Source organism: Pogoniulus pusillus, chromosome 13, assembly GCF_015220805.1.
Source record: "Pogoniulus pusillus isolate bPogPus1 chromosome 13, bPogPus1.pri, whole genome shotgun sequence".
Taxonomy (NCBI): Eukaryota; Metazoa; Chordata; class Aves; order Piciformes; family Lybiidae; genus Pogoniulus; species Pogoniulus pusillus.
In genome coordinates this window covers 23,800,119-23,820,212 of record NC_087276.1, presented here as the reverse complement: position 1 = coordinate 23,820,212, position 20,094 = coordinate 23,800,119, and the positions used below count along the sequence as shown (strand labels likewise).

Genomic DNA, 20,094 nt, shown 5'->3' with positions numbered 1-20,094 from the left:
CACAGACAGAGCTCAGACCTGGTCACAAGGGGTTATGGATCAGCTCTGAGCTGATTGAACCGAATCATCATAGCATCTCATGCCTGAAAGCTTTGGTACCTGCAGGCACAGCAGCAGGAACCTGTGAGCCACCGACATGCGGCAGCAGCCTGGGAGAAGAGAGCTCTCCATCAAACCACCCCCACGATAACAGCAGGTTTCCAGCTCAGCAAGCACAAGGCTTGGGAGGTGGGGGGCTCTGCATGCCCGGGAGCCTTGTCTCGTCTTCTCACCGCTTCTCGCCAAAGCAGCTTTCTGCAGCGTGAGCAGAGCAGCCCCCAGCCAGCAGGAAGGGAAATCGATGGTTCCACAGGAGCTCACACACCGCCGCTCGCAACAGCCAAGCCAGGAGTCATTAATTCCCCTCCTTGCTCGCTGACAGCAGCTGCTCTGCTGGCTTGTGGGCAGCTTCTGAGGAATGATGGTGGCCGGGGCGGTGCTGCTCGAGGCAGGCAACAAGGAGAAAGGTGGGGAGGTTAAACGAGAGGGTGGCTGCAAACGCCTGCTGAGGAGAACCTGGGTGTCTCCAAAAGCCCTGTGGCTGGTGCTGCCTGTCATACACAGACTGAGCTCATCCTACCCTGTGCCTTTGGGAGATGGCAGGAGCCCAGGTTCACTCTCTCTTGCTCTAGGACTGCAGAGTCAGCTCCTTACCACTCAGAGCAAGAGAGGCTCAACCAGAGACACACAGGGAGCAGAACTGTTTGGTCTCTTTGGTAGTTAAGTGTCTGCTGTGCCCTGCTCCAGGCTTTTTTTCCTGCCTGCAGCCATGCCAGCACCTGCCTGGAACGTGGCAGCTCAGGCCCTACATCACGGTTTAGTGATTAAAACAAAGACATACTCAGCGCGGTGGATTTAGAATCTAGCAGGGCCGTGCCTTTAATCAAACAGAAAGACCCTGGTGTGACATCCAAGCACACGGAGGGATGAAGAACAGATGCAGCCGAGTCTGTTTTCAGATTTCCATAACAAGTGTGTGTCAGGAGCTGGCAGCTATGAAGACATGTGGCATATGCTGGGTATGTCTGTGCCGCACCCTGCCCAGGAAGCTGTTTCTTTCTTGGGAGCTCCTCTGATGAGTTACAGACACCAGTAAAGGACAGAGCTGCTGTCCTGGGGATGCAGAGGAACCTCACCTTGACCTTTCCTCCTTGCAGGCTCCAAACTGCTGGCACTGCACTGCGGCAGCCAGTCCAAGAGAGGAGTTGCCCACAAAGTTGCAGCTCCTCACCATGAGGCTGATGCCTGGAGAGATGGGGTGGCAGGAGGGTGCTTACTGCCACGCTGAGTCACACCAGCAGTTCACAGCTGGGCATTTTCCTCCTGTGCCCAACCCAGCAGCCTCAGTGCTGCAGCAGTTTGTGCTTCACACTTGAGCTCTCCGAACAAAGGTGGACGAAGAGAGTGCCGGCCGCCGCGCGCGCACGCAGCTCGCACAGGTCGTAGTCATGGGCCCACTCCACATTGCCCCACCGCTGAATCTGAACGGGGAGAAGGAACACGAGGCACTTCAGAACTGGATTATACCTAGAGCTGCTCAGCAACTCCCAGCCTCCCTCTTCATGTTTGTGAAACACAGGTAACCCCCAGGAGCTGTGCTGATCACTGACTGCTGGGGCACAAAGCTCTCCAGATGAGTCTGGTGGAAGGACATGATCCGTCTGTCTTTACGCTGAGGCAAAGCCCCTTAAAGGGAAGATGAAGATTCCCATCAGCTTGAGCAACTTTGGGGTCAGGGAGAGCTTCACAGCAGGCCAGCTTCCAGCAAGCAAGTTATTAGCTTGATGTCTGGCAAGGCCTCCAGACTGAATAACCCACAGCAAGGGAAGCCAGCCACGACTTTGCACTTCAGATCAGAGGAGAAAAGCAGCCATCTGGGCTCTGTGAAAAGAAACTGGCAGCCCTGAGAGCACTCTGGGCTGCTGCGCCCACGGTGTTGCTCTCCAGCAGCACACTCCAAACTCTCTCAAACGGGGAGACTGGTGGAGCAGAACCTCTCCTGCAATAGCAGGCACTTCCCTTGCCAGTTATTTGTGGCGGGAGATGCATTTGTCATGCTGAGATTATTGCTATTTGAATTATAGGGCTGTTCTGTAACATAATTTACCTGGTATTCTTCCTCCAGGCGAGACAGAAGCACGGCTTTCTCCACTGTAATGTGCCTGTCAATCAGCCCCATGGACAGAATCAGTGATTTCAGCTGGGTGATTACATATTCTATACCTGCAAGGGAATAACCAAAACCAAACAGGACTCACAGTTGCTTCCTGCAGCATTACAGCAGCATCTTTGCAGGTACTGAAGACAATCAGGGTGTGGTACCTCCACAGGGACGTCTCCCACTTGCATCTGGGCACTCAAGTGTCAGATGTGCAGTTCACAGGAGACACAGTGCTGCTGCTCTGGCTGCTGTCACCACAGTGACAAAGGCTGTGCCTTGGAAACAGCCATTTATCATTCTGCCATAAACCTTCCCTGTGCCAAAGGAACAGATACCCATCCAGGCCTGAGGATTCTGGAGCTTAGCTTAAAGTCCACGGTGAGAGGGACTTGTAAAGAGTTTGGTATTAAAAGAGCTGTCTACGCAGAATCCCAGACTGGTTTGGATTGGAAGGAACCTTTCAAAGTCATCCAGTCCAACCCCTGTGCAGTCAGCAAGGACATCTGCAGCTAAAGATGGTTGATCAGAGCCCAAACCAATCTTATCTGGAATGGTTCCAGGGATGGGGCATCTACCACCTCTCCAGTAACTTGAGCCAGTGTCTCACCACACTCAGTGTAAAAAATGTCTTCCTTAGATCTAGTCTGAGTCTGCCCTCTGGGAGAATGCCTGAGGGACCAGAGCAAATCCCAGAGACATACAGAGTCAGGAGGAGGAAAGTGCCTCACAGTTCTGCTGAGCACTCATGGTTCACCTCAAGTTGATAGGAGGAAATGGAGGTGCCTGCACATGGACATGGTCTGAAGTCAAACTCATCTTGTGCTACTAACAAAGGCCAGACCTTGATTTTCAGGTCTAAAGTTGACCAGCTGCATGTGCCATTCCCTTCCATCCTGCCTACACATATTACAGTCTGTGAGAAGAAAAAATGATTCAGCAAAAACTATCTTTACAGGGGTAATGGAAACTCTTTGCAAGCCCTGTCCCAGGAATCAACACTGTTATCTTCCATTAGCTGCCAAGCTGGTGTCTTCTAGGGGTTTCAGGGTTTGCTGCTCATTCAAGTCTTGCACTGGACGACTGGAGCAAAGCAAACGTTGCTTCATTTCTTTAGGGGTCATTCAGTCAGGTGGGCTGTAAGAGTGAGGGAGTGAGGACAGTGCACAGAACAGTGGGCACTTGGAGCACTAAACCCCATTTCTTTTCCTGGTAACAAAGCTGAAGATTAAGTCATAGGCAGGTTTGGCCTTACAGAAGTTATTTGTGCTAGGGCAGAGGAGGCAGCTCACAGGCCAGCAGAGTCAGACCCCAAACACCAGTGGCACTGCTTCTAACAAACAGATCTAAGGGTCTGGCCTGGAGATTTCAAACACAGACCTCAACACTGATTATCTCTGCAGGAAAGGAAAAACACTACAGAGGTTCTTCCCCTCAGGTGGAGAGGAACTGCCTCCTTCTCTGGCACAGCTTGAGCGGAGATCTCCCTGGCATGGCTTCTTACCTTGCAGGGCCCACATGTTGTAGGAAGCCAGATGAGTAATGAAGGTCTCCTTGGTGCTGGTGGGGATGTTTGGTCCCAGGATGCTGGTCGAGGAGCCAATTGTTACATTGTACCTGGAAAAGCACAGGGCGTGTGGAGCTTGCAGCACTGACAGTCACAAGCACTGGACCTCTGGCCTCAGCACACAGAAATATCTTTGACCTCTTACCTCTTCTCAGCCCAGGCCACAATGGGATCCCATTCATTCTTCTGTAGCTCTGCCAAGGCAGCTGGCTCCTCCACACGATAGCTGGGACATTGCAGAACAAAACCATGATGGATGTTCACTACCAGGTTGCCAAACTGCTTGTGGCACCCCTCTAGGGAAGTGAATCCCATTCCCCTCTCCCTACAGGAGCCAAGCAGCTTCCAGTGGACACCTCAGAGGCTAGGACTGAAAGAAAGGAGCTTGGGCATGAGCAGGCTTGATCCTGCAGCCCACCAGGAGTTCTAGAAACAAAGGGCATTTTACTACTGGTACTGAATCTGGGCTGCATGGGCATTGGGCTGACAGATTGCCCCAGGCCTTTCAAACATGTTTCTTTTCACCAAAGATCCTCCTGCTCCCACCCTTACTCAGCACAGAGGTGTCCAAAAGAGAGTTCAACAGAAGACCAGATCCCCATTCTCTCCCACACCCATACCCTGCAGGGCAAGCAGACTTCCACTGGGGTTGCAGACCTAAGACCAGTCTAAACTAAGCAAATCCTTAGGTCAAAACCAAAACAGATCAGAGCCCTGACATGACTTGGTTATGGTAGACATTTTTCCTTACTCCCCCTTTCCAAACCCCACACTGTAACAAGACAACCTTGCCCCTGTGCCAGCAGAGCCCTAATCTCATACCAGATGGTGTCAGTGTCCAGGAACTTCACGGCCGCTCGGATCAGCTGCGTTTTGTTCCGCTGCGTGGGGTTGTCCAGCGCCGTGTTGCACAGTGTGGTCTGTGGGACAAAACCACTGTCATCCAGGGCCTGGGGAAGCAGCAGCTCCCATTGCACAAAGTCAACAACCAGCAGAGGGATTTGAGAGAGAATCAAGGGATGCAGCTAAAAGCAGGTGAAGGGCCAGAACATGACTTGTGTAATATGAATCTTCTCACCATCTTCAGAAGCCTCACAGACCATCAAGCACCAGGGAAGAGGACTCATGGACTGCTTCATTTGCTTCTGCCCCTTGCTATCTCCCACAACACTGTCCAGTTGCCTCCCAAGTCCCCTCAGTGACACAGACTCTCCCTAAACAGTCATCCAACTGTGCTCACAACTGAGAGATTCTCCCAGTGCCCAGCCAAAGTCCCACTCTTGTCCCAGTCTCCACAGGCCATTAGGACAACCTGCTCTCTCCATGTTCTGCGTTTGAAGACCATCCTCATGTCTATGTATTTAGACCAAGCAATGTTGATTCTACTGCAATACGCAAGAGAGATGGGGGATGCAGGACTCAGGAGGAAGCACTCTTAGAAGATTCCTCCATCTCATGCATGCCAGCACAAGATTTGCATCCCAAACTGATTCTCTTGCTCTGGAATCCATTCTGCCAGCTGCAAAAGCCCCCACCAGATGGCAGTGGCCTGGCAAACCCACCTTTTGTCCCCGTTATTTAAATTCCTTGTCTTTAATCTTGACTTTCTTGACCTGACTGCTCCCAGCACACTGCATTCTGCCCTGCTAAGGTCCCAGCATCCCAATCTGCCATGCTCACCAGATGCATAGTGTAGAATTTGATGGTGTCCTTCTGGGAGTCCCACTCTGTTGCCACTGCAATGGCCAGGGCCTCAGTGGGGACAATGAAGAGCTTGGCCTGGGGTGTTTTCAGCTTTCGGTGGTCCAGGTTTATTTCATAGCCTCCTGGGGAATCAGAGTAGAAATCCTGGGGAATCAAAGAGGAGCAGGCACTAAGGAACAACAAACAACCCCACAGCGGGAGCAGATTCAGAGCTGGAGCTGATGGGAGCGCAGGACCAGGGATAATCAAGCTCACCACCACCCACGACCACCATCACTTGGACATACTTTCCCCCAAAACAGCCTTGGAAGCTGTCTCCCACCACACAGCTTCTCTACACATGAGAAAAGGGCAGATACTCTGCAGCCTGGGTTGCAGCTGTCCCATGTTCTTGCTGAAGCAGTGTGGGGTGACAGTGTCCCTCCAGGGGCCCAGCCCCTCTGCCCTGTCCCTGCAGCCATACTCACCTTCTCCTTGAGAGATGCTCACGTTCTGGTAGAACCGCTTCCTCTCTGGGGGCAAAAACAGAGCTGTTGAGAGGGCAGCTAGAGGTTTGGTCCCTTTCCCTGCTCCCCATCACAGCCTAGAACACACACCTAGAACACCTTGGTGTTCTGGCCACAGAATTGCAGGCCCTTCATTCACAGCTTTCACACACTACACAACTTCAGCAAGCTCCACTCAACTGGGGAAGCACCTTTAAATTGGCAAAAAACAGAGGGCTGCTGTGCACAACGAGCACGTGAGGGGATGAGCTTCACTCCTGCCAGGTTGAGCTTTCAGCTCCTTCTAAACTGGTCTGCAAGGAGTTTCTACAGGGCCACTTTCAAAACAGACCTGCCCCAGCACTCCTGGCGTTTTGCTTAGGGCTCAGTCTTTCAAAATCCTCCCAGTGCAATCATGTTTGACAAATTAAGCCCTGAAATACCTTGGCTAACTCTCCCTGGCTTTTTCTGTTTCAGACCAACAAGAAACTCATCAGAGCTGGCTTGGAGTCAGCAGACTGCCCTGATGATATCAAATCCACCCAGCACCAACCCACACACTCTTCCCCCAGACTCTGATTTGCCCTGCAGCTGATGCACCCCCTTGCAAAACCACAGCTGTCATGAGCAGGCTCAGAGAATGCAGGGGCAGGATGCTGCTCCCTCCACAACCACCCACGAGGGCAGGTTTATGGCAGGCACACATGGTTAACAACTGCCTTTGGGGACAGCCACCGAGTCATCAGAGAGGGAGGAAGCACCTTCAGCTCCAGTTCAAGTGTGCCTGCTCCTCCAGTAATGTAAGCCTGAGGGAACCACAGGTCTAAGAGCAGCCTCCTCTCCTCTCAGTACTGCCACACATACTCCCAGAACATGTTATGGAGCCCCCAGCACAAGAAGGACATCAAATTATTAGAGCAAGTCCAGAGGAGGCCATGAAGATGCTCAGAGGGCTGCAGCAGCTCTGCTATGAGGACAGGCTATGAGAGTTGGGGCTCTGCAGCCTGGAGAAGAGAAGGCTTCCAGGAGACCTTATAGTAGCCTTTCAGCATCCAAAGGGGGCCTACAAGAAGGCTGGGGAGGAGCTAGTTACAAGGTATTGCAATGACAGTTGAGGGGTAATGGGTTTAAATTGGAAGAGGGGAGATTTAAAATAGATGGTAGGAAGAAGTTCTTTACAGTGAGGGTGGTGAGACACTGGAACAGGTTGCCCAGGGAGGCGTTCAGGACCAGGGTGGATGAGGACTTGAGTGACTTGTTCCAGTGGGAAGTGTCCCTGCTTATGGCAGGAGGTTGGAACTGGATGGTCCTTGAGATCCCTTCCAACCTAAACCATTCTATGACTCTATGAACCTGAGAGCTGGCGTTGCAAAAGGTTGCATCACTCAAGGCAGAAGAAATCTGAATGACACCAGATTGTAAATCTTGAGCTCAAAAACTGACCTCCTGAAGGGTGAAATCGGTCATGCTGCAGCTCTTATCCTATGCTAAAGAAGAAAAAAATCCATGTTCCCACTGAGGAAACCGATCAGGATTTGCTCAGGCTCAGCTACCTGCAAGCTTCAGTACCTCGGAAAACGCCACATTGTTAAGGCACAGCTCCGAAATGATTAACGTGAGCATGGGGACCCCAGTGGAGTCCTGCGTCACGTCAGTGGGCTCCTGGCACCCCGCAGTGAGTCACTACAACTCCACAGCTTCACCTCAGACCGACGTGACTGATTTTACTGCCGTCAAACCCACAAGTTTCCAGCAAAATCTGTGGAGGGGATACGCGGCCCAGAACATGCTGGAACCACCCTGGCTGCGCGTCCTGCTTCCCCCCACCTCCCATCCCTAAAATCCAACAGTGAACAAACACAAGCAAACAAATCGGTGAGGGCTTGGCCACGCTGCCAGTCTGTCGTGCCCCCACCGAGTCTCCATTAACGCCAGAAGACGGGCACGGGGGCAGGCCCAGGACCGGGATCACGGTGCCTGAGCCGCTAAAATGCCTTGAGGAGCCCGGGCCCCGAGGGACAGTGCTGGAACCGACTCCTGTCAGGGGGTCTGACCGCTCCTCGCGTTTCCACCCGCCCCGAGGGCATCGACCTCAGCACTCCTTCGGTCCTGGGTGACCCTGACGGCTGTCACGGGAAGGTCCCATGGGCCAGGAAGGGGCTATGTCGCCACGGAGGATCCCGCTGGGGAGTGGAGGTGGAGCATCTTCCCTCAGCCTAAGCAACCCTAGCGGGACAGGCCCGAAGTGGGCTGGAGAGGACCCGGCGCTCCCTCACCTGCCGGTGGGGCGTAGGTCCGACCCCCTCCTGGTCCCACCGGACCGTTCCCGGCAGCAACCGGAGGCGGTCGGTAGAGACAGACAGGCGGGAAGCGGCCCCAGAGCAGTGAACGACAGCCACGCCACATCGCGGCGAGTCACGAAACGCAGCCGCCGCGCTCCCGGCTCAGCGCGGCTCCGCCGTTCTGCCCCAGCCTCGGCCAATCCACGCCGCGAACGCGTTTTGGCCCATCCGGGGCTCCGTCCTGCCGCAGAGGGCGAACACTGCATTTCCCAGCAGCGCCCGCGGCCGCGCCTGCCGGGAGGAAGCGCGTGCCCCGCGGCCAATCGCCTCCCGGCCCCGCCCCGCTCGCGGCGCCCGCGAGGGCCAATGGGAGCGCGCGGAGGCGCTGCCGGGAGGCCCTGAGCCAGCGGCGGCGGCGGCGGCCCCGGCCCGGGCGTGCGGGGAGCGGAGCCGAGCGGAGCGGGCGGCGGCTTCGGCCGCGCTCGGGCCCGGCCACGCTGGCTCCCGGGGATCCTCCCGAGATGCCGGTGCGGAGCGAGCGGTGCTGCGCTGGCAGGGCGGCGGCGGGTTCGGCCTCTTCACCGCCCTCCGGGGCGGCCGCCAGCAGCCTGGTGCCGCCGCCTCCTATCAACACGGCACAGCCCGGCGTGGCCACCTCGCTCCTCTACAGCGGCGCCAAGTTCCGCGGGCAGCAACGCAGCAAGGGCAATGCCTACGAGGTGGAAGTCGTCATGCAGGTGAGGGGCCCAACAGCAGCCGCCCTCCTACCGGGCCCAGCGTGTTGGGGCCCCGCCGGTTCCCTCAGGCGCCAGTGGCTGTTCCTTCTGCTGGTTTCCGCAGGTGGCTGATGCTTCCCCCACCGGTACCCTGCATCGGGCTGCCTTCCCCCTACGTTATTCCGTCTTGGCTTCTAAGGCTGCAGTCGTTCAGTTTCCTCGGCCCTCAAGCGCAGTCACCTTTTCTTCTCCCAGGGGCTGCCACTGTTCTCCCTGCCCTTCTTCCCTTCAGGCCTCTCTTACTGACCCCACCGGCTCGGGTGGTTGTCAGCCTGTCCTTATTTATCTCAAATCCCAGACCTTGTGTGTCTCACCCCCTGAACCCGAGTGAAACCCTTTTCCCTCTGATCTCAGCGATCCCGTTCCCCTCAGCCCCAGCGAAGTGGGGCCAGGGTGGAAGAAGCCTCAGGGAGGAGACCTTTCCCTTCAAGCCTGGAGAAGCCTCTGGTTCTCCTTGCACTGCTCATCTTTGACCTGGCAGTGTCTCACTTTGATCCCCTAGTTCTGTCAACCCTGGTAATAGCTATGAGTCCTCAGGGTCTGGAGAGCTCGATCCCTTCTGTGTGTGCGCTTTCCTTTCCTTCCAAACTCGGGGAAAATTACCTGTCCTGTTGTCAAGCCCTAGGAGAGACCCTTTTCCCTCAGGCTCCCTTCCCCTCAAACCTTGAGGACCCACTGCACTCAAGCTTTTGATCCCATGGCACAGCAGTGTGCCCTTGTGGCCAAGAAGGCCAATGGGATCCTGGGGTGTACTAGGGAGACTGTGTCCAGCAGATCAAGGGAGGTTCTCCTCCCCTTCTACTCTGAGAACTCATCTTGAATACTGTGTTCAGTTTTGGGCTTCCCAGTTTAAGAGGGACAGGGATCTGCTGGAAAGGGTCCAGTGGAGGGCATGGCTTATGAGGAGAGGCTGAGGGACCTGAGGCTGTTTAGTCTGGAGAAGAAAAGACTTAGAGAGGATTTGATAAATGTTTCTAAGTATCTGAAGGCTGCCAGGAGTGGGGGAACAGGCTCTGCTCACTGCTCCCTGGGATAAGACAAGCAGCAGTGGGTGTACATTGCAGCACAGGAGGTTCTATCTCAATACAAGGGGGAACTTCTTTACTGTAAGGGTTCAGAGAGCACTGGAATAGTCTTCCCAGAGAGGTCGTGGAGTCCCTTCTCTGAAGACTTTCAAGGCCTGTCTGGATGTGTTCCTCTGTGATCTGTGTTAGATAGTATTGCCCTGCTCTAGCAGGGGGTGGACTCAATGATCTCCTTGGGTTCCTTCCAACTCCTGGATATCCTGTGATCTGAAGTGGCCATACACCTCTGTGCCACAGGGCAGAAGAGTAAGAGCCCAGTTTAGAGTGGGTGTTGTCCTGGGAAGTCCTTACCAGTGGGACAGCCAGTATTTCAGGCCTGGCTGGAAATAGGGGATCCAGGTCCCAGTCTCTGGCTAGCAAAGTGTGGCCAGGCTGAAGCTGGGACCTGGGGTGCCCTATCTCTGGGGTGTCAGAGGCTGCCTGAGGCTGAGCAGGGAGCCTGGGGCAGTGTGGTGGTTTGCCTGTGGCAGGAATGCAGTCAGACAGCTGTAGTGCCCAGCTGTGCCTGAGAATTTGGATGTGGACTTGTGTGGCTTTCCCCTTCCTCCCTGCAATCATTGTCACCCCCTGTACTTTATTTTTAGTCCTTGGAATTGGCCTGATGGCTCTGAGCAGAGCTGGTGAGGTGTGGAGTGTTTAGTGCAGGGGGAAGCCAGGCGTCTGAGGCACGCTTTGCTATCGAGCACCTTACGAGGCACAGCCCTGTTCCCAGTTTGGTGGTGACATGGGGCCTGGGGGACCGTGGCAGAGCTCTTAGCCAGGACATTGCTGAAGCCTGACCTGCATGCTGATGTCGTGGAGCTGTGTCAAGGCTCCAGGGTCAGCAGATGGTGTAGGGTTTGAACCAGACTGTTTGTTTTCTGGTAGGATGTGCTGGGGTGAGGACATCCCATGGCTGCTGAGCTCCACTGCATGCTGCCTCCTCGCAGGGACTGGCCTGAGGCTTTGTGCTCAAAATGCTGCTGGTTTATGCCTGCCAGCTGAGGAGGGATGGCTGCCTGCTCTCCCTGTGCTGAGCTTAGAGAAGCAGTGCTTTGCTTTTATCACAGGTGGGGAAGACCCATCTTCTCACAGCCAATGTTTGCTCTTCCCCAAATAACTCACTTCTGGCTTTGGAAACCAATCTGGAGCTGTCAGAGAAAAAAGCTTGCAACATCCCTCTGGTTTTAAAGGTGCTTGGAACAGAGGCAACCCCCTGCCTAGTTCCTGTGCAGCAGCAGCAATGAGATGCAGCTCCAGAACTCAGTAGAAAGGTGTCATAAATGCATTAGATCAGGAGAAAGGCCTCTTTCAAAACACACAAAGCCTGCTCTGGCTTCTGAGCAGGCTTTGGCGTGCACCGTGCTGGGAGCACAGTATGGGTGGTGTGCTAAGAGAGGTGAGGGTCAGGCCTGTGAAACAAGTGGAAGGTGAAGCTCTAGGCTGTGCTTTTTTCCTCTAACCTGAATTAAATCCAGTAAACAGGCGCTGGTAGCAGTTGACTGGGAAATGTGGAGGCTGGGGATGTGGGTGGCTCTGCCAGTGGTGCTGTCACTTGGAGAAAACTGTAAGTCTGCTTCATTCTGTGTGGAGGAGGAGGGGGGTTGCTTCCTGTTGGAGACCTCTGGGCAGAGGCTGCTGCCTTGGTGTGATGGAGCTGGGAGCAGATGGGATGTTGTCAGATCTGGGATGTAGAGGCTGTCAGAGGTTAGCTGAGCACCTGTAAACGATCTTTTAAAGTGGTTCTCAGCTGTGGAGAAAGGCTGCCAGAGCAGTGAGATGGATGTTCTGTACAGGCTGAAGCTGAAATTAGCCTCGGGGAGGGTTAGAAACTGCTTTGGATCTATTGAGTGTCTTCATGCCTATGCTTATGGTTGGACTTTGCACTCTTTTCTAGCATGTGGACATGGAAAACTCCTATCTCTGTGGATACTTGAAGATTAAAGGCCTTACAGAGGTAAGTGCTAACTGCAAAACAAGAAAAGGTGCCTTGTGAAGGCTTTTCTTTTCTGCTGGTGGGGTGGGAGAAGCTGCCACCAGAAATAGGAAATGGAAGGATTGAGTGTACAGCAAATTTGACCATTAAGTAGTTTAATAGCTTCAGTCTGTTGTTCTTGGCACGTTGAGCATTGGGTCTCACTAAGAGTCCTGAAGGAGGGAAGCTTTTCTGGCATGCCTTGAGGTCTGAGCAGAAGAGAGCCTGACCCTACAGTCAGGCTTAGGCACTACCAGCGGTGATGCGCTGCTGAAAGAAAACAAGCCAGGACCCAAACAGTTCTTTACATGCTTCCTTCCTGGTTCATCGTCTGAGATTGCTTGTGGAGTCAGGCAATTGTTGAGAGCTGTCTGACAGGAGGATGCTTCTTTCAGCTGTGATTTCATCCTGCTGTTCCCTGCCTGTGTTCTCTTAATTCATCACCAGCACAAAGGTGAAGAGAAACATCTTCTATGGTGGCACGGCTGAATTCAACCCTTGGGCTTTGTAGCAGTCACACAGCAGCTGCTGTATATCTGCTTTAGAGTGATGCTGGCTGTAAATGGTCACTTCTGATCATCCAGCCTGGAGCTTCCCATCAGTCCAGCTCTGACATGGCTCCTGTGAATAGAGGAGCAGAGAGAGGCTGAAATAATAGGGTGGAGGCGGTGTGTGTGTGTGTGAATTGGGCAGGACGAACCAGTGTGCAGCTTGGAAGCACCAGAGCACCAGCTGCAGAACACCCAGAGCTCTTCCTGCTGAGCACCTGCACCTCTGTCTGCATTCAGGTTCCAGTCTCTAGGTGACAAACCTTCTGATCTCTCGTTTGTCTCCCCTAGGAGTACCCAACCCTCACCACGTTCTTTGAAGGTGAAATAATCAGTAAAAAACACCCTTTCCTAACGCGCAAGTGGGATGCTGACGAGGATGTGGATCGTAAGCACTGGGTAAGTGAATCTGGGGGAGCAGGTGGGGATCTGATGTGACTGGTTTGGAGGTGAAGTGCAGTGTGGGGCCATGCAAGAGCTGTGAGAAGGGCCTGGAAACTTCTCCTTTTTAGATGTCTCACTCCTTTCCCCCTGGGATCATTCTGACTGGAGGTCCCTTCAGCAGGCTCTTGGCTGTGATCCGTGAGAAGGAGATGTCTTTACACTTGCTGGCCCTGGGGTTGGAATGGAGCAGGAACATTCCCCATCTGCTGATTCCCTTGTCCTTCAGAGGACATGTTTGTTGTAAAGTGGAGTAGAGAAGGAGACAGGTGCCCTCATGGCACAGGCAGGTTGTGTTGGTACCTGCATTTCCCCCTCTGCCCAGGGTAGGGTGTGTCTGCTGCTGTGCTCTGGATCAGGGCCATGGCTACCAGCTGATTGCCTCCACACCTTGACCTTTGCTGTTGTTTGCCAGACTTTGATGTTTATTGTGTTTCTGTCAGAATATCTTCCTCTGAGAGTGCAGGACCTTTGCCAGCCAGGGTGACCATGGCTTTGTGTGTCTGGCAATCCTCTGTGCTCCCCTCTCCTAATCCTGTGGGGGTAGATTTAGCCCTGTCCCGAGTGAAGAGCAGCCCCTTTGGTGAGGACATCCTGTTCTGTAGCGATTTTTCCTCTCCTGACTATCAGCTGGCACTTAGGATTTCTACTCCTGGAATAAACTTCTTGGTTTCTTCTCTTTTTTCTTTTGTTTCAGGGGAAGTTTCAGGCTTTTTACCAGTATGCAAAAACATTTAATTCTGATGACTTTGATTATGAGGATCTGAAAAATGGGGACTATGTGTTCATGAGATGGAAGGTAAATTCCACATCTCCTTCTCTGCTGTTTTTCAGCTGTGATGGTTTAATGAAAGATTTCCCTCTACCAACCTCATAACCCACCGTATGTCTGAATTGCAGTGTGACTCCTGTCTAGCCAGCTAATTGTGTCCTTAAGGGCTGTAGTCTTGGCTAAAAACACAACAGGAAAATCTTGCTTGGTGGTGCTCCAGAGGATGAGAGCATTGATGTCTCCAGTCTCTGTGTGGGGCCTGTGTGTTGGATGCAAACTGGCCTCTCCTCACCTGTGCTGATTCCTCCATATTTACATGAGCCTTACGTAGCTGCAAGGGGAGGAAATTGTAGCATCACAGACTGGTTTGGGTGGGAGGGGACCTTTAAAGGTTATCTAGTCTAGGCCCCCTGCAGTCAGCTGGGCCATCTGCAACTAGAGCAGGTAGCTCACATCTCTGAACAACCTGACCTGGGATGGTTCCAGGGATGGGACTTTGCCACCTGTCAATTGGGCCAAGGTCTCACCACTCTGTGAGAAAATTTCATCCTTGTCTTGAGTCCAACTCTCCCTCTTTTAGTTTCAAACCATCACCCCTTGTCCTATCACTACATCCTGGTGAAAAGTCTCTCTCCATCTTTCTCAAGCTCCACGTAAGCCTTTGAAGACCACAATCAGGACACCCTGGAGCCTTTTCTTTGTCAACAGGCATCCCCTATTCCTGATTTCACAGGTTTCAAACTGAAACTGATGTTGTGCACTCTTAAACTGGTTCTGTTCTCGGTTGTCTGCTTCCCTGTAAGACCTGCAATGGCAGGTGGTGAAGAGACATGCTGATCTCTGGTCTGAGCTGCTGTGCGTGCAGGGAATGCACAGCTAGGAGTGTCTTCATGTTAATGGGTGCCAGTATTCAGTCTGGGAGGGCAGATTGGGGTGGGGGGGTTGTATTTAACTGGCATTTTGAAATACAGCCTGTGTTCTGTGTGCAGGAACAGTTCCTAGTCCCAGATCACACTATCAAAGACATCAGTGGTGCTTCCTTTGCTGGTTTCTATTACATCTGCTTCCAGAAGTCAGCAGCATCTATAGAGGGCTATTACTACCATAGGAGTTCAGAATGGTAAGGAAGCTTCTTTCTTCCTGTGGACTGAAGGGTGGCTCCTCAGACCAAGCAGTGACTCCTCTTTTGCTTGTCTGCAGCCTTGGAAGTGTCCAGGCAGTGCTTCTGTGGGCTGGGAAGGAGATTCTCCTTTGGGCAGAGGGGTGGGGGTGTGTCCTGTGCTTGGCCAGAGCAGAGCAGCCCATTTGACTGGTGTAAACTGCTGCCCTTTGCGTGTGGTGGAAGATAATCAGCTTAGCAAGGTGAAACAGAGGAGATGAGAGGTCTGAGGATGTGCTGTGGCCCAGTGAAGCTATGGTGTGGTGTGTCTGTGAGGTAAGTTGGGAGGCAGACACCAGCTGTGGGGTCACTAAAAGTATCCCTCCAGAAGCCAAGCCTGGTCTCCAAACACTTGAGGGCTTGGCCTGCTCTTGCCCTCACGTGAGGACAGTCAAGTGTAATGCAGCCTGGTCTCTTGTACAGGGTTTTACTCACCCAATTTGTGCTGTTCTGAGTGATCCAGGCTTTGAGCTTCTCCATGCCTTGGCTAGGTGATGTCCAAGGACTGTCGAGAGGGAGCTCACTGCTTTCTCACCTATAACAGCTTGGTTGTTGCTCCCTTCAGGCACAGATCGTTAGGCCACTACTTTGTAGTCCATGGTCCTTGGGATGTTGCTGTAAGACAAGAACACAGTCAAAATTAATGGACTGGTTTCATGTCAGAGCCAGCCTTCTGACAAGTAGCTGTGGAGAGCTCTTTTTCCCTCTGACATCCTTGTCGCACAAAAGCTGTAGGACAGCTGAAAGCTCTTGGAGGAGGAAAGGTGCCTGAGAGGCTTTTAGACAGATCCCCTGGAGCTAAGCTTTGAAAGACCTGAGTGTAATTTGCAGTTGTAGCAAACACTGTTTGAACATAAAAGTTGCTGAACTTCAAAAGCTGTCCAAAACCCACAGTCAGCCCACCTGGAACACAGCCTGGCTGCAGGGAGCTCAGAGGCATAGGGATGAAAATGAGGAGTGACACTGAGTCCTCACAGGGTTTTGGACCTGGGGTAAGTGGGTGTTGGGTGCCTGCACACCTCTGAGACCTGACTCTGATACTGTGAAGGGGAAGAGAAGAGCTGGTGATCAGGACGTCTGCTCTGTGGCCTGCCCAGCGGCAGCCATCGGCGTCAGGGCAGTTCTGTCGCTCTGTGCAATCCTTTCATCCGCCTTTTCCTTCTCTCCCAGGTATCAGTCATTGAATTTAACTCACGTTCCTGAGCACAGTGCTCCTATCTATGAATTCCGATGACAGCTGCCCGGAGATGATAGCGCACGGAAGCAAAGCGGGCAGGGGAGCATGGCCTGCCAGGAGAACTGTGTCCCTGTCGGAGCACGGGAATGCACGCTTCTCTCCTGCCCCTTGGACTCGCCAGAGAGAGCCTGAATTGTTAACCCGCCCAGCCCAAGGACCGTGGCTGCTGGAGCTTGTTTCTCCCTCCTATCGAGTGGCGATTCGATCTTTAATCTGGTTTTAAGCTACCTTTAAATGCACTTCCTTATTGCACAGCTAGTTTCTCTGTCACTGAAGTTCCTCCTGGCTCTCCTCTGGAAGCTGTGTTTTAGTAGCTGGAATCAGTGATCTGTCCTCTGAGTAATAAGAAAATATAAGCTCAGTGCTTATATTTTCATTGTTACAGCCTGATAATGGGTTGAAATCGCCAGGACTCGGGTTTGGTGCCCAGATTGCCAGCTCTGATGCTCCTAGAGCTGGGCCCAGCGTGGGAGGTTTCAGCTGCAGTCTTTTTTTGGGGGAGTATTGACTGGGACAGATAAGGCTTGAATGAGTCTTCGCTTTGCGCTGGCTAACCAGGTTAGCCAGGGCTGCAGTCCTTTCAGGAACGCCAGGCTTTTGGAGCTGGGGAGCCATTCCCATGTCTGGATACACCACTGGGAATTAATTTGATGCGTGGACTTGCAGGCTCTCAGTAAAGCGGATCTGAACTCTGCTTGTAGGTGTACATTTGCTCTTTACTTAAGGGTGAGGAAAAAAAAAAAAAAAGACAAAAAAAGGAGAAACAAACAAACAAACAAAAAAAGACTTTTATTTAAAAAAAAAAAAAAAAAAAAATCTATATTTTTATGGCTCCTTTTCCAAAGGACCCTATGGCAAATGCACAAGTACTCGATTACATTGTACTGTTTTCACATTGAAAACTGGGAATGTTGGCGTTAGTTTTTTATATCCATGTGTCTAACCAGCTGGCTGCTTTGGAGAAAGGGACAGGGAGGGCGCAAGGGGCAGCTCTGGGGACCGTTCAGTATTTGTAACTCGCTCTTTGTGCTTCACCACACCACTGCTTGACACCTTTTTACAAGGGAAAAAAAGGCAAAAAAAAAAAGAGCTCAACCCCTCCCTACCCCCAACCCTCCCCTGCCCCCCCAGTAGCTCTCTTCTGACTTTGAAACGTTTCAAGTGACATAACTTAAGGCTCGTGTGCCAAAGTGTGTGTGTGTGTGTGTATGTGTGTGGTTTCTGGTTTCTTTTTTGAAAGACATTTTAAAAGTTGGCCTTGGTTGTATATTTAATGTGACACTCCCACCCGTGGGGCTTTTGTCAGAGTTTTAGTTTGCCTTTTTGTTTTTTTTCTCTCTCTCTCTCTCTCTCTCTCTCTCCCCTGGCTGTTTTAAAAACAAGCCCCTTAAAAGCAGGCTCGTGGCAGAGGAAAGCGAAGCCTCCTCATGCCTGTTGCCAAGGTGGTTTGGGTTTTCTTTGTTTTAATTAACTTTCTTCCTTTTGGCAGCTTGTTTGTCTGGTTTATTGCAGCTGAATTGCTAGTTTAAGCCTTAATGAGAAAGAATTTGGGTCTTGGTGAGCCCACTTCCTCTATTCCAAGTTGGGATCTTGTGTGATGGGAGAAATGGCTGGGCTGGGAGATGATGTGGGAATGGCTTGCCTCGTGGCTGAAGCCTTCTGCCCATTAAATGTAGAAAGACCTGCTTATGGGAGAAGGGGAGTCCTGGCCCTTTCACAGGGCAGGAGCCCAATTGCCATGAAGGAAGCCTGTGCCCTTGTCTTGGACGTTGTGAGTGGATTCATAGGGCAGTCTGAAGGCAAGAGGAAAAGTGATTTGAGGCATAAAGGGAGAGCAGCAGCAGGCAGAGCAGTTGGGAAGTGGATTCCTGTTTTATCCTGCTCCTCTTGGAGAAACTCGATGGTGGGCAGAGGGGTTTCCTCACAGGCAGTGCTGGGAGATGGCCTGGTTTTAAAGGCAAAAGCTGGTGGTGCTGCTTCACCCAAGCACTGGGGTGAAGCCTTCTCCCAGGTGCTGAGTGGGTGTGAGGCTCTTGCCAACCCTCCAGAGCCATCTGTGTGCAATCCTGGTGGTGGCTCTGGTCTCCTCGCGCTCCCCAGAGCTGTCGGTGCCAGCGAGACACTCGGATTTGTGACGAGGTTTCATAGCATTAACACTGTGGTTGTTGGCAGAAGCTGGGTTAGGAGGGTGCTGGAGTTGTTCAATATGTATAACGACCCCTAAACCCCTGAAGTTTTCCTTTGAGACTTGATATGTTGTGAGAAGGGTGGGGAGGGAGCATCCTGCTCTCTGCCTGTCTCCTTCCCACTGTCCTGAAGCTGATTTTTGCCTGAAATGCAGAACTGTTGGGGCAGTGCTGCCCTGTGGGACGAATGTGTTAGGGACAGAGCAGGTTGTACAGGCTGTCGGTGTTCAGAGCTTCCCTCCTCTAGAGCCTTTGTTTTGGTTTCCTTTCTCTTTGAGCTGTTTGAGTTAAGGAGAGCTGTTACGTATGTCGCGGTGTGGCGAGAGAGAGCTGACCGTGGTGTGGAGGTAAGAAAAGGGGGGCATTTGGTCTCGGCAGAGGTTGTGATGTCTCTTTCTAACCATGCTGGCTGCAGGAGGGGTGTGCATGTGGGCAGATGGAGCAGGGGCTTTGCGGAGTGTTAACGTCCAAATTAAACATGAAATGTATTCGAGGGGGCTGTGTCCGTGTGTGTTTGTTGGCCAAAGCACCGCTGTGCTCCAAGTCCCCCCTTGGGGTTTTCTCTAAGCTGCTGATAGCCTTAAATGAAGGATCTGGGCTTAATTAGAGAAGCAGGAAGGGCAGGGCCTAGTAGGGGGCACTCCTGAAACCTGAGTTCCTGAGGGATCTTCCTGCATCTCCTGTTAACCTCCTCCACAGCCTCATTTGTGTTCCCCAGGCTCCAGCACAGGTGTGAGTTCTGTTTAATGTCTTCATCAATGATCTGGGTGAGGGGGTTGAGGGCACCTTCAGGAAGTTTGCAGATGACACTAAGTTGGGTGGGACTGTTGATCTGTTTGAGGGTAGGAGGGCCCTACAGAGGGATCTGGACAGGCTGGATCGATGGGTCAAGGCCAATAGGATGAGGTTCAACAAGGGAAAGGGCTGGATCCTGCACTTGGGTTACAGCAACCTCAGGAATACTCCAGGCTTGGGGCAGAGTGGCTGTAAACTTCCCAGAGAAAGACTTGTCAGCCAGCACCCACAGTGGTTGAACATGAATCAGTGTGTGCCCAGGTGGACAAGAAGGCAAATGGCATCCTGGCTTGGGTCATCACTGGTGTGGCCAGGGCAGGGGTTATCCTGCCGTGCTTGGCCCTGCTGAGGCTGCACCTCAAAAGAATGGAGTCAGTTTGGGGCCCCTTACTTCAAGAAGGACATTGAGGTCCTGGAGCAGGTCCAGATAAGGAGAATGAAGCTGGTGAAGGGTTTGGAGAACAGGTCTTAATGAAGAGCAGCTGAAGGAACTGGAGTTCATCCTAGAGGAAAAGAGGCTGAGGGGAGACCTGGCTCTCTGCAGCTCCCTGGAGAGAGGTGGGAACTAGCAACTGAACAAGAGGAAATGGCCTCAAGTTGTACAAGGGGAGGTTTAGGTTGGTGGTTTTGGGGCTCTTCCCCGAAAGGATTGTCAAGCCTTGAAACAAGGCACCCAGGGCACTGGTGGAGTCCCGAACCTGGAGGACCTTCAAAGCTGTGTAGATGTGGTGCTGAGTGGTTTAGTGGTGACCTGGCAGTGCTGCGTTAGCGGTTGGACTTGATCCTCTCAAAGCTCCTCTCCAGCCCAAACCGTGCTGTGGTTTCGCGGGCAGCTCCCTCTGCCACGTCTGTCACCCCGCGTCCCCCACCCGCGTCCCCCACCCGCGTCCCGAGCGCGGTGGCAGC

At 52.8% G+C, this 20,094-nt stretch overlaps 2 protein-coding genes across 3 annotated transcripts; one reads left to right on the top strand and one right to left on the bottom strand.

Annotated features, from left to right (window-relative positions):
• Window positions 1-889: 889 nt before the first annotated feature.
• ATPAF2 (ATP synthase mitochondrial F1 complex assembly factor 2) lies at window positions 890-8,474 on the bottom strand. Of its 2 annotated transcripts, none has more exons than XM_064153555.1 (8): window positions 8,230-8,465; window positions 5,936-5,980; window positions 5,445-5,590; window positions 4,587-4,684; window positions 3,910-3,990; window positions 3,702-3,814; window positions 2,147-2,262; window positions 890-1,520 (listed from the first exon to the last, which is right to left on the bottom strand). In XM_064153555.1, exons 1-8 carry the CDS (start codon window positions 8,357-8,359, stop codon window positions 1,383-1,385), a joined length of 867 nt encoding a protein of 288 aa, XP_064009625.1. In that variant the 5' UTR covers window positions 8,360-8,465; the 3' UTR covers window positions 890-1,382. The 2 variants fall into 2 exon arrangements, with proteins under 2 accessions (XP_064009625.1, XP_064009626.1); XM_064153556.1 differs by lacking the exon at window positions 890-1,520 and adding an exon at window positions 1,544-1,725 and having other exon boundaries at window positions 8,230-8,474.
• A 183-nt stretch (window positions 8,475-8,657) lies between these two features.
• Window positions 8,658-18,884, top strand: GID4 (GID complex subunit 4 homolog). Its single transcript, XM_064153554.1, has 6 exons — window positions 8,658-8,972; window positions 11,973-12,032; window positions 12,890-12,997; window positions 13,737-13,838; window positions 14,801-14,931; window positions 16,141-18,884. Exons 1-6 carry the CDS (start codon window positions 8,757-8,759, stop codon window positions 16,202-16,204), a joined length of 681 nt encoding a protein of 226 aa, XP_064009624.1. The 5' UTR covers window positions 8,658-8,756; the 3' UTR covers window positions 16,205-18,884.
• Window positions 18,885-20,094: the final 1,210 nt, after the last annotated feature.